This window comes from Verticillium nonalfalfae (genome assembly GCF_003724135.2).
Source record: "Verticillium nonalfalfae strain VnAa140/NRRL 66861 chromosome Unknown scaffold_87, whole genome shotgun sequence".
In the NCBI taxonomy this organism is placed as follows: Eukaryota; Fungi; Ascomycota; class Sordariomycetes; order Glomerellales; family Plectosphaerellaceae; genus Verticillium; species Verticillium nonalfalfae.
Genome location: NW_021167312.1, coordinates 42,645 through 55,476, shown reverse-complemented (window position 1 = coordinate 55,476; position 12,832 = coordinate 42,645). Strand labels below are relative to the sequence as shown.

The 12,832-nt window shown below is 53.7% G+C and overlaps 4 protein-coding genes across 4 annotated transcripts; 3 read left to right on the top strand and 1 right to left on the bottom strand.

Moving 5' to 3' along the window:
* Positions 1-188: 188 nt before the first annotated feature.
* On the bottom strand, positions 189-1,537 carry PIL1 (Eisosome core component; the record flags this gene model as incomplete). Its single annotated transcript, XM_028643130.1, has 5 exons — positions 189-823; positions 879-1,062; positions 1,121-1,254; positions 1,359-1,419; positions 1,481-1,537. The coding sequence occupies 5 exons, from the start codon at positions 1,535-1,537 to the stop codon at positions 189-191; spliced, it is 1,071 nt and encodes a 356-aa protein (XP_028493192.1).
* Positions 1,538-4,544: 3,007 nt separating this feature from the next.
* Positions 4,545-6,939, top strand: D7B24_009051 (uncharacterized protein; the record flags this gene model as incomplete). The annotated part of the gene is made up of 3 exons (XM_028643129.1): positions 4,545-5,606; positions 5,676-6,874; positions 6,933-6,939. 3 exons carry the CDS (start codon positions 4,545-4,547, stop codon positions 6,937-6,939), a joined length of 2,268 nt encoding a protein of 755 aa, XP_028493191.1.
* A 212-nt stretch (positions 6,940-7,151) lies between these two features.
* D7B24_009050 (uncharacterized protein) lies at positions 7,152-8,636 on the top strand (the record flags this gene model as incomplete). The annotated part of the gene is made up of 1 exon (XM_028643128.1): positions 7,152-8,636. The coding sequence occupies one exon, from the start codon at positions 7,152-7,154 to the stop codon at positions 8,634-8,636; it is 1,485 nt and encodes a 494-aa protein (XP_028493190.1).
* A 1,863-nt stretch (positions 8,637-10,499) lies between these two features.
* D7B24_009049 (uncharacterized protein) lies at positions 10,500-12,496 on the top strand (the record flags this gene model as incomplete). Its single annotated transcript, XM_028643127.1, has 3 exons — positions 10,500-10,532; positions 10,591-11,959; positions 12,012-12,496. 3 exons carry the CDS (start codon positions 10,500-10,502, stop codon positions 12,494-12,496), a joined length of 1,887 nt encoding a protein of 628 aa, XP_028493189.1.
* Between the last annotated feature and the right edge of the window lie 336 nt (positions 12,497-12,832).

Here is a 12,832-nt window from a genome sequence, read left to right as displayed (position 1 = left end):
AGTGACCCGGAGTAGGTGCAGGGCATGATCTGAACCAGCCCCAATCCCGTCGACCAAACACCAACGAACCCAATGCCCAAGCATGTTTCTGACCTAAATGGCTCCTCATTACCACCACATTCCCGCATCGCAGTGTTGCCACGATGAAATTAGGCACCGTGACGTTTTTATTAGCTTGGCATCCTCTTTCATGCCGCAACTGCCTCCTGTTGGCGACCGCGGGTTTCGCCATTGAGACCAGTGTCGCTCTCGAGTACAGAGTTGCGGTGGTCATCCTCATCGAGCTCCTCCTCATCGGAGTAGTCGTCGATCTCCTTGTTGCGAGTCGAGGGCATCCATGACGAATCATCGTTGAGAGGAGCATCCTGTCCTGACAAGTCGTGCTCACGCGCCTTGATGTTGTTGCGGCGGCGAGTCGACAGGGTGCGGGAGCGGGTAGACAGCTTGGAGGAGACAGCAGCGTTCGAGGTCACCCAGCTGGTGAGGGAGTCCTCGCAGTCCTGAATGATGGCCTTGCTGGCTTCGTATCCGTCATAGGCCTGTCGGGTCTCGCCGGGGGTGACGGGGGTATCGTCGATCAGCTCGAGAAGGTGCTTGCCGTACCCAGCAATAATGGCAACCTTCTCGCAGTGCTCGCGCAAGGCATCGAACTGGTAAGTGTAGGCGGCCTTGATCTTCTCACGAGTGATGTTGGACAGCTGAGCCTCTGCGACAAGCGACTCGGCCTCGGCACGAACAAGCTCCTGCTCGAGGACGACGATCTTCGGCGAGTTGGGCTCCTTGTACTTCAGCTGTGCAATCTGGTCCGTAATCTTTTGCTTGCCTGAGGAACAGTCAGCGGAACGGTGCATAGGTCATATATGGCACCGAATACATACGGTCTCGGCTGGGCTGCACGGAGGCCTCGATGTTACGGATGCTCTTGATGGTAACGCGGTATTGGTCATAGCGGTCGACATATTGGTCCTCAAGCTCGCCGATCTCGTAAAGCAAAACTCCCAGCTTGTCTGTGACGTCGGAAACATCTTCGTCGCCAGCCTCACCCCAGATAGATAGTTGTTGCTACAAAAGGTCTAAGTCAGCAACCCGTGGATAGGGTGACGCGCGAGTGACGACTTACAGCAACCTCCATACGCTCCTTGGCCACGGTCTCGAGACTGCGCATGACGTTCTTTTCCATCTTCACGAGCTGAGACAGTTTCTTGGCCAGGTCGGGGCCGAAGGCACCGGCAGACTTGTGGCGGATGGCATGACCTACAGGACCAGGGTTAGCGTTGTCCATCCCCGAACAAGCCGCTTCCGGAAAATGATGCAGGAAATGGTAAAGCACTTCAGGCGACACAGCGCGATGAACTTACCAAAACCGCCGCGACCGAACAGGCGACCGGATTTGGTGGAGGACGTGGGAGGAGGAGGGTTCTGCAAGAAACGTGGTGAGCTGATGATGTCTTCACTTCCGGCAGCATCGGTGGGTACTAACCTGAAGCTGAGAGGCGGTAGGCGCCCGCGTCTGGCGCATGGAGTAGGTGCGATGCATCTTGGCGGTGTGTTCGTACTGAGTTCAATTTCTGTTGGACGGCGTCAGGCTTCAAAGCGCAAGCAGAGGCTTGTAGAAATAATTGAGTGCGGGCGGGGTGGAAAAGGGTTGAAGTTGATTAATGTCAAAGTACGTTCGGGGGTGATGCGATCGTTTATATGTGAGTGACCCCAGACAGCTTGGCTTTGGGGGGGGAGGGAGGGTTGTCCGCTGTACGTAGGGGTCTGGTTGGGATTGCGACGGCGGAGTCGACCTCATTGACGACGTCATTCGTCGTTTTAGTGTGTTGTGGCTCCCCGGCTGGTGCCTGCGTCTGCGTTGCCGTGTACACGCCCTTGGCCCCTCCTCTGAGTACAGTTTGGGACACCCTAGGCGAAGGCCCTGTGCAGCTCGCGCCTCAAGTGACTTTCCCAAAAACTGAGACATATGTATCCCTTGCTACCGCGCCCACCCGCACCCGGTCCCCGGAGCCACCGCTGTGATCAACAACTGGGATCAGGTTCGAACCAGAGCTGGGTCATTTCCATTCTCTGAGACCAGCCGCCCAATGCGGCTGCCCAGAGAATGATGATCGCATGCGATTTCAAGGCGCCGGCCTGTTTCTAGTACCAGAGAGACAGGGGCAGTGCCACATTGGGACGAAATCTGATCCCCCCCCCCCGTTGCTGGGCCAAACTGCCTCCTAAACTGCCTCCTCATCCTGCTGATGCATGGGCCGTCGCCATCGCCGAAGCAGGAAGTTGGCCTCGTCTGATGTTAGCATGGCATGTTCCGACCCTTTGCGCATCTGCTGGCTGCCGGTCGATGAAGGGTTCGCACGTTGGAGGATCTGCAGCCTAGACTATGGGAAGCAGGCGAGCCGGAGCGGGGATTTTAAGGACAAGCCTTCCCTGGCAGAGAATGGGACAGCCCAACATACTACCCTCGTTGGTCTATTGACCGAGGCGAGGCAGCCTTTCTATTCATCATTCAGACAAAGTTCACTGATATATATCGCGCCGCATTGCCAACCGCGTCTCGAAATCTTTGGCCCTCTTGACCATCAACTTATTTCCCAGTACCAGCAAAGCTTTCTAAACTTGGGTCGGGCACGCTATAGAACCGTGGTCAACCCAAGCGTCACGAACCCACGATTCACAACCTCGTTGACATGGCCAAAACCTTAGAGTGCAATGAATAGACAGAGTGATGGGTGCTGGGTGTGCGTGATAATTAGAGCGTGTTTGCTATAACATCTACCTGGGGCGTCTAAGAAGCTTTCTGTGGGAACATTTGGTATCGCTGGGGGAGGGGGGGAGGATGCCCAGAATTGCTCGATTGGTTTTGATTCCAACCGATGTAGTGTAAAGGCTTTGGTGCCCTACTCCAAGCGGCTGATGCCCTGACTGCGTTTCATTTGGCACTGCAGTAAACCCATTGATGCGTTCCGAGTATCCGGGACTGAGAGCTCCTTAAGACGAGGGCCATGCGCAGGCGTGATCATGTCTCTGAGCAAATGGATCGCATGCTTGACAGTTCCGGATATGATGACTTTTTACCACCGCCTTGCTGCAGTTGGTTCGGACAGGGGCTAGCAACATGGGAGAATCGTTTAGGTTTTTCACAGTGAGTGTGGTTGTCCGTTCGGCCGTTGTGGGATCGTCGTCAGAAGACAGTCTCAGAATCGACGCGATGAACAGCTCGAGAGGGGATCGAAGACAGTGCCAGGGCACCCGCACAAGGACGTCATCGACACATGCCTGGTCCACGGGGGATTTATTAGCGCTCGGCGCTAGAGAGATGCCGGCCTGCGCCGTGGACTAAGAGGCCGTGTAATTTGCCATGCCCTTTTGGTAGCCTGAAGTGGCATGGTGCGTAATTGAAATCGTTCTGTTGAATTGATATCAGCATTACGAGTCTGATGTGGTGGCCAATGGAGCTGGGAACGAAGCTACAACCACGAGACTACCACCAGATAGAGAGACAATCGTGGAGTCTTGGCCGCGCAATTCACCATACCAAGCCCCGCGATGCACAGGAGGAACACGACGCTTCGAAACATGTGCCATTTTTTAAGCCAGATATAGATATGATTCAAGCGTTCGGATCAGCTCTGAGCTAAGGAAAATAGATGTATCTCAATTGAGGATGTGCGCGTACGAAATTTCCTCCATTTGCCTAAGCTCAGAGGAGTACGGCCGACAAGAGAAGTGCTCTCTTGATCAGATGGCCCGTGCGACGTGACATAGCTACCAGTTCGGCGCCTTACTTCGATGCGGTATCTGATCCCAGATGAAAGGCAGGCGAGCGAAAGAAGACGAGTCGTTGACGCTACGCTGTTGAGACGTCCGAAGACGGCCCAAGGTGTTCCCCAAAACGGACTTCCTATATCTTGAAACTCTCAAATTTGCGGCTCACTCACGAAGAAGCGGCAGGGGTTCAATCCTCATACTGTAGTACAGGGATGAATTGAAGGCATCTCGCAACGAAAGAAGACACAGACAGACCCACTAGTCTTAGGACGAAAGCTTTCACGCAGCCCTGGCTGGACGAAGTTTCCGGTCAAGAAAGACCACACATGTTATAGGGCATGAGTGCTGTTGGATTCCTCAAGGCATAGAATAATCATTGGCGGCCGAGGACCTCCCTAGGTACCTACCTAAGGTAGGCAGCTAAGGTGCCTGACATGGCCAGCACCCGGCTGGCAGCTCAATACCCTTGGAAAGTAGGCGTACTTGATTGGCTGTGCGCCCCGTATTGATCCACATTCAAAATTCTGGTCCACCGAACGTGCCTGACTTGGCTTGGTGGTAGCGACGCGCTCCTGTGATTGTCATCCTTCAGCAACATCTCCAGAACCTCATCTTCAACGCGTCTCGCTGGCTGCTCGTGAATCTGCCTCACCGCCGCTGTCATCCATCTCCTTTACTGGCGTCAGGCTTCGCACGCAAGAGATCGTTCATCGCCACATTCTTGGCAAGTCGTCATCGTCAGCCACCATGAAGGGGCCCTCACAAGCAGATTCGCAATGTCAATGAAGAATGGGTCGCCGCGCCGTGAATTCGGCTCTTCAAGAGCGAATATTCACAAGAACCCCGAAATCCACAGGCTTATCGACTTGACTATGGATTCTACCAGTGAGGGTGGTTACTCCGAGTCCGACGAACCTGTCTTCCCCATGAAAGACTTTTTGGGCCCCCAACGACAGCGTCGCGTGATCATGCCGCCAGGGAACGAGGTCAATGGCGCGAAAGGGCACCAGGCTATTGTTATCGACTCATCGCCGCCTCATGCCTCTCATGTCAACGGTTCAGCGACGGAACGCAGCGAGAGCCGCCTCGAGTCAGAGCCTTACGAAAGTCGGAGTACTCCCAGATTCGAAGGACGCCATGGGTCCAGCGATCGTTGGCAACTGCACCCTCCAAACACATACAGTCACTCTTTCACAGAAATCCGTCAAGCCTCTGACAAGGGACATGGCCGCGCCGACGTGAGGGATATGCTCCTTGTCGACAAGCAAGGCCTTGTGTCATCTCACCTGAACATCAACCACGAGAGGCACAGCAGCGCGTCCCCTCACATGAGCACTCTGGCGCAGCAGCATGTCCACACAGTCTCATTTCCATCTCCTGGACGAAGCAACGCTAGCTTGTCAATATCCCATCCCCAATCAACGAATCCCACGTCAGCCTCCCAGGCACACATGGCACCTACCTTTTCACGCCATTCTTCTCACCATATGCCTGCAAGCTCACACCGGGAAGGCTCATCGGTCGGCGAGAAACAAACGCCAGGATCATTCGAAATGACCACCCCCTCACTCGACCGTCAGTTCCACAACGGAGGAGGTGCTTCCCTACAGCATACGCCAAATGAGGTTGGGTGGACGACTGGCAAGATCGCACGAGCTCTTGAGGAGCGAACCCAGGATTTAGAAAGATTCAACCAAGATCTCGTTGCATTTACTATCAAATCGGTCGAGCCGACGGAGAAACGCGTCCTGAAAGGCACTGACTGGTTCAGCTGCGTCAAGCACGACCCCGTTCCAGTCGAGGTTGGTAACAACGACATGATTAAGATCAAGGTCAAGGTAAGCAGAATTAACTTGGCGTTTGGATTGTATAGCCCTCCAAAGCGTTAAAAATTAATGTTAATACAGCATCACGGACGCTCTAAGAAGGAGCAACGCACTTTCCATTTCATGCCCATTTGCATCAAGACAGAGAGACTACGTGTCCCGAAGTATCGTTTTCATCACAAAGAAATCGCGAGAAACGTCCTGACACCAAACACTATGCTCAAGTTCGTCCCCCACATCCGCGACTTGGAAGCCAATGAGGAACGTAACTACAACCTCTGGCTTAAGGAGCTGGAGCGTATGGATGCCAGCTGCGGTTTCCAGCCCATGGGAACCCGGGAGCAGAGGGTCATCCGTACAGCAAAGAAGGAGCGGACGGCCATGCTGGCGCTTTACCTTGACTACTGGTTGGGAAAGCTGGCCATACCCGACTGTACGAGAACGACTCTGATCCGGCATATGGCCAGTAACCAATCCGACATGGCTATCACACCGCTGCAGAAATCAAGCTTGTATGGCCTCCACCGGGGCAACGGACCAGCAGACACGCCACAAGCCGCCCTGTCAGCCAAGATGTTCACCGAGGCATTTGATCATGTTTTCCATGATGGCGTCTCACCTGAAAGGGCCGTCAGCCTTCGGGATATACTCTTGTTGGACAAAAGCGTCGATGACATTGTGGAATCAAAGAAGACTGCGAAAACCGCTACGCAGGATGATGCCAAATCACCAGAAGCCTTTCTAGAGACATACGCCATCATGGGATGTTTAATCTGCTACAGCAATTCGTGCGAGCATGGCGACTATGGCGAGAACAACGAGAAAAGGAACTTCTCGCTCGACTGTAACGGCCAGTTGGAACAGCTCCTGACGAAGAGTCGAGACGCCCACGAAAAGCACGCCGCGGATCAGACCGTTATCGAGCCATGTAGCCGCGAATGTTTCATCCTCCACGGAGACGGAAGCAGCTTGGGCCAAGCAATGGGTGCACGAGAAGCGCGACCCTGGTCGGCGTCCAACGAAGCGCTGCTAAAGTCTTTGTTCTCATCGATCGAATGCAGTGGCAGAGTACGGTCTAAACCACAATGTATGGCTGCCGAGATTCTCAATCGCGCCTGTTGGGATGTCCACCGACAGTTGAAAAAGCTCGATATCCAGCTCCCCGAAGATACGAGCCCTGAACTGCCAAGGGTAAAGAATCTTGCCTGGTATGACCGACACAAGAAGATCCTCCTAGGGGACTGGCAGGAACATACCGATACCCACGACCACAGGCTACGGTACGTCAATGACCCCTGTCATCATGATGGTCCCTGCACTGCGGCCAACGGCTGCAAGTGCGTGATTTTCAATGTGTTATGCGAGCGCTTCTGCCGATGTACCGCAGAATGTTGCGCGTACAAATTCACCGGGTGTGCCTGTGCGGGGAGTGGGAAGACATGCCAGCAGAGGAACTGCATCTGCGTCCAACTCAATCGTGAGTGCGATCCTCAGCTTTGTGGTACGTGTGGTGTGATCGAACGCGCGCATCCGGACAATCGCGACAACGAGATTATCATGGAGACTGGCTGTCAGAATTGCGCGCTGCAGCGTGGCCATTGCAAAGCAGTCACGCCTGGCAAAAGCCAACTCGATGGCTGCGGGTATGGCCTGTTCACGCTGGAGGACATTGCACAACATGAATTCGTCATTGAGTATACTGGCGAGCTCATCATGCACGACGAGGGCGTTCGAAGAGAAGCACGGCGTGGTGAAGTCTTTGATGAAGGCTCATTTACTTCTTACGTCTTCAGTCTGTTGGACTCGGAAGGCATCTGGGTCGATGCTGCTATATATGGCAATCACAGCCGCTACATCAATCATGAACAGGATACCTACAATGTCGAACCGAAGATCCTGTACGTCAACGGCGAATATCGCATTCGCTTTTCGGCGACGAGGAACATCCAGGCTGGCGAGGAGCTGTTTTTCAACTACGGCAACAATTTCCCAAACCTGACTAAGAAGATGATCAAAGACAAGACGGCCGAAGAGGACGGTCCAGTGACCTCTGAAAGCTTGAGCGTGGAGCCATTGCCAGCTAAGAAGACCCGCGTCCAAGGAGGTTCAACGCGAGGCCGGGGCCGGGGTGCTACCCGAGGCAGAGGGCGAGGGCGTGGGGTCGGTCGCGGGCGCGGTGGAGGACGAGGACAGGCTACCAAGTCCGAGTCGAAGCCTGTCAAGAGGGGACGGCTTAGCGCGCGCAAGGAAGCACCCCAGATGCCGGAAGAGGTCGTGCAAGCTGCCAGTGATCTGGCAATACCTACTGAAGGTCGCAAACGCAAGCGAGACCTCATTGAAGATTCTGAAGAAGAAGAAGAAGAAGAAGATTACGAGCCAACGACAGTGGAGGAGGAGTCCGATAACAAAACGGACACCCAAGTGGCAGAAGCTGAGAAGAGTAAACAGACCCGAGGCGACACACGACGACGTAGCCGACGACGACTCGAAAGCCCGGTCATGGATGACGACGAGGAAACCGCTGAGATGAACACCCCAACTCGCGGCAGAGCCCGACAGCGACAATCAGCGTCAACGTCTGCAGGCTGGCTAGTGAACGGCACGTTGAACAAACAAGTCACTCCGCTGCGCAAGCGGCGAGGACGACTTCCGAATAAGGCTACGGAGGATGTCAAGTCTAATGGCGACTCCGCAAAAGCCGATGAGTCGCCCTCGCAGCCCAAAGGAAGGAAATCAAACTCTGCTTTGAAGGCTAGTACTCCACGCCGCGGGCGCGATGAAGCGGAAGATTACATCGATGATAACGACATGGACAACGACGATCACGACGAGACGCAAGCTACGCCAACACCTGTCTTGCGAAATCGCCGCAGCCGTCGGTTTGCGCCCTCTGATTCAGACGATGAAGCGATGCCATTCCCTGGGGACACTTATGTGGATGAGGATAGCATCGGGTCGCGGCTGAGTGGCGGTCGCAGCGATTCTCGTTCTCGCAGGGAGAGGAAGATGCCAGCTAGGTATCGTGATCGCGAAATACCTTGAGAGTTCCCTGCCATGCACTTGGTGCTTCTGCTGCTATGGAGAGTTCGGTTTGGGGCTCGGCTAAAGGTTGTGTAGCGGCAGCCGCTGCTTGGGTTCCTCGAGTCGGACAAGACCACTGTCGTGCTTCAAGAACCACTTTCAATCAGCGTCATCGACCATCTCGTCGGCTTGGCTGAAAGGTGCCGTTCCCCTTATTGTATTAGTACCATGGTCGGATTCCCTAAGCCCAAGGGGGCAGCGCGCTTCTTCTGTGCTAGCATATATACTTGGGGCTGGAGAGCATCTGCCTAAACGAGCGAGCATCTTTCAAGATAATTAATCAGTCGTGAAGATTGATGTCATCAAAGCAATGATAGTTTTGATTTGCCCCGATCGAATTCAAGAGGTAGCAATTGTCCGCGTGAGGTGAACTACTTGGAGATGATTCCCGGACCTATTGTTTGAGGTTCGATTCAAGTCATGCTGGGAAAATGCAATTACAAGCAAGCTGACTTCGGATTCACGTAAAAGGGGGCCGTTCTATTGCTGGGCATCTGCAGACATGGAACTTATGTTGTTAGCGTACATAGCTCATAGTACCTGTAAGTGGCTATCCCCAGCCAGGATACTGGCGTGGTGAAGTCGTTTAGCATAAGATGGTACATGGCGCATCTCATGTATAGTTTTTATGTCGGACGTCTTTACCAGTACTGGCCAAAGGACGTCGATGATGCAGTTAAGGGTGGTGTTCATTAAAAATGAAGAAATTTCACATACTATAAAGAAACAACTTCCTTCAGAAGCAGTGTCGTAATCATGTTGTCAGATGCGCATACAAAATGGCGCTACAGTGCATCCACAAGGCTATTGTGGCTTTGGAATACTGAATCCAGAGTATGGCTTCTCTCACTCGTCTTGGCTGGGATAGCTCTCGGTCATGTGTGTTATGCGGAAGAGCAACAGCACGTGTAAAGGTCTGCCATGGATGAGGACTGGCACATGTCCGATGAATGCAGTGTAGAAACAATACTAGGGTCCTCGATATTTCCTGCCTTACCCTAACCCTCGCTCTCCGGTATATACTACGCTTGGAAGGGCCCGGGAGATTATGATGCATGTCGCGCAAGCTCCGCAACACAAAACTCGGAACATTTTCTCTTGTGAGCCCATCAAAGATAGAACAAGAAGTTTGATGATCATACCGAAACTCTAATGGACCGTGGCTCTTGCAAGTATAAGTTGAAGTTCCACACCCAATAGTGACGAGGTTACGAAGAGCTACTAGTAGAGAATCAACGGAGGCTAACAGCTTTACAGGAACCGATGTCACCAAGTAGATATACAGCCCAGGAAACGGAGCTAATGGGCTTGTCAATGACTCCAATGGATTCTATCACTACGATTATCAAGTGCCCGAGAGGGTTTCTAGCCTAAATACTTCATGAGTGCGAAATGTACGTGACTCGTTCCGTAGTCTATCAATCGCGCAATGCGACGAACAAACTTAAAGCTCTTCAAAGGCAACGTCAAAGAATGACAAATAAGTAATTAAACGAATAACCTTTCATTCGTTGTCGTTGCCAGTGTCATGTGGGATCCCCAGGAATTGTCAGATATCGAGGTCAGGTCAGCCGCTTACATAAGCCTGACAGTAAATGTATGGACATTCGATATGACGTACCGCATCGCGGTTAGCGCCCCACACATCACGTCGTTCAACAACTGCCAGTGTTCACCAATTGACGACAACTGAACTGTCAAGCTCAGTCGGACCATCGCACATCGAAAATTCCTAGCTGAATGCTCTCCATCGGGCCGGAGAAGAACTGTCGATTGATTTGAGGGCCCTAATCCCCATCAATAGCCGCTGGATACAAGGTCGACATGGCGCCTTCAAAACGAGGTCCCTCGGTCCTGGTAGGTGTAGTTAATCTGCGGACAGCTCTGATCACTGCTAACCATGCATTCACCACAGGTGACTGACTCCCGCAGCAGACCGGCGCCTCGTCCTGCAGCGCAGCGCCGTGATACTGGAGCAGGTGGTGCAGGTCGGCCACCCATGCGCTTCATCTCTGTCGACAATGTCCTCCAATATTCTTCCGACATACCCTCTGGCCAACCTCGACCCGGCCCTGTCCAACGACCAGGCGGTCCCATCGGCGCACGCCGCGTCACTTCTTCTTCAGGAGCTGGAGGAGGTCTGCCAACTGTCCAATCGAGGTCAGGCCAATCGATTGTGCCATCACGAACGACGAAGATCAGCGAGAAGCTCGTCCTCTTGCCCGAAACCATCGACGAACGAAAGAGCTCAGATGAGGACGAGGACGACGATGCTGCTTTGCTGGCGAAAAGACTTGAGCAGGAAGAGAGCCGTCCACTGAAGGATGAAGAACTAGAGCTGCTGCGCAAGAGGGGCCCAATCCGTGGCAAGAGCTATGCCGAGAGAATGCCCAAGGTGCAGCGAAAGGAGAAGCTTGCGCGGTTGACTGCCTACTGTACTGCTCAATCGTATAAGACGAAATCGACGGCCGAATTCTTGCGCAAGAAGCACGGTGCCAAAACGAAGCTCTACGATGATTGTCTTTATGCCATCTATGCGCTGCCTCTACTCCCAGGCTCTGAAGGCTGCCGGGTGCGGAGCCGGCCAATGCTCAAAACGCCCGGCAGCGGGAAAACTGTGCTTGACCTCGAGCTGGAGCGAAGTGAGCGGAGGGGTCACCAGGGAGGATACTTCCCAGATGACGCCTACACCGGCACGAGCCCGACCAACGGAGATTCGGAACAGCACTTCGAGGACCTGCGTCGTGGACGGTCCCAGCCGAATGGCGACTCAAACGATACAACGAGTCCTGATGACCGCTCACTGTCGCCCATGAGCCGCATCGCTCCAGATGCTAAGGCGTTCGCTGAAGTGTTTCTCTTCTCATACGGTGTCGTTGTATTCTGGAATTTTACCGAAAACCAGGAGAAAGACATTCTCGCCGACCTGACCTTTGCCGAGAACGACTCTGGCCAAAGCCTTCTCACGCGGCCGTTGAACGAGGAGGATTTTGAGACGGAGGAGTTCCACTTTGAATACAGCGAGAACATAAAACGCCCGCGTATCTTCAACGACATGATCACCCTACTCCCGCGAAGCGATCACATGATCAAGCTCTCGATCAGCCACGCCATCGCGCAAAGCACCAAGCTCTGTCTCTTTGAAGAGCGCATGAGCGAGACAATGCTCGACGCCCAACACGTTCCGAAGAGGCTCGCACTGACGGGCGAGCTCAACATGACGCGAACCGAGATCCTCAAGATCCTCGGCCGGCTGTTTAAGAGTCGCGTGGATATCAACCTCTGTATGCATCACTGTGGACCCTGTCACGCCATGACCAAGCTAACCCTGCCCAGCATCCAACATCCTCGACGTGCCCAACTTCTTCTGGGACTCGGAACCCACCCTCAACCCCCTCTACGTCGCCATCCGCGAGTACCTCGAGATCGATCCCCGCATCAAAGTCCTCAACGAACGTTGCCGTGTCTTCCTCGACCTAGCCGAGATCCTCTCCGACTCTGTTGCAGACTCCAAGATGAGCTACATCACCTGGATCGTCATCATCCTCATCGTTATCAGTATCCTCGTCACACTGACAGAAGTCGGCTTGCGCTTCATCCTGCTGAGCAAGAACAGCGACGAAGGCGGTAAAAAGCCCGGCGAGACCGCCGTGCGTATGCTGCTCGACGTGCCCCAGGTGAATGTTGGCGTCGGCGGACTAGCCGGGGAGCTGCAGGGCAAAAACGTCACCATCGAGGACGTGAGGCGGTGGAGCCGTCTGCTGGGCGAGGCAGACCTGTGCGGCAGCCAGATCGTGGGCGAGACGTTCAAGGGCGTCTGAGGTACCATATTGGCTGCTGCGTTCGGTGGCCTTTTAGACTTGATCCTTCCTTGGTTGATTCCGCTTCGATACGAGCGTGGCGTTTTGCGTTTTGCCCTGAAAAGCCTTTTTTTCCCCAAGGGGTTTATGGAATGGTGCAACTAGACGCAAGTCCCATCAATCTTCCACGGACCATGCTCTCTTCCTTTGACTTTGCTTTGGCCTAGCCGTACGTGTAGCAATACAATAGAGCACACACAAAGTGGATGATGTTCGAGTGAAGTATACATCGTAGTAAATAATCTAGACTGTCTTAATCTAGTACCCAACACCAGAATCCAACGCAAAGAAAGTCGC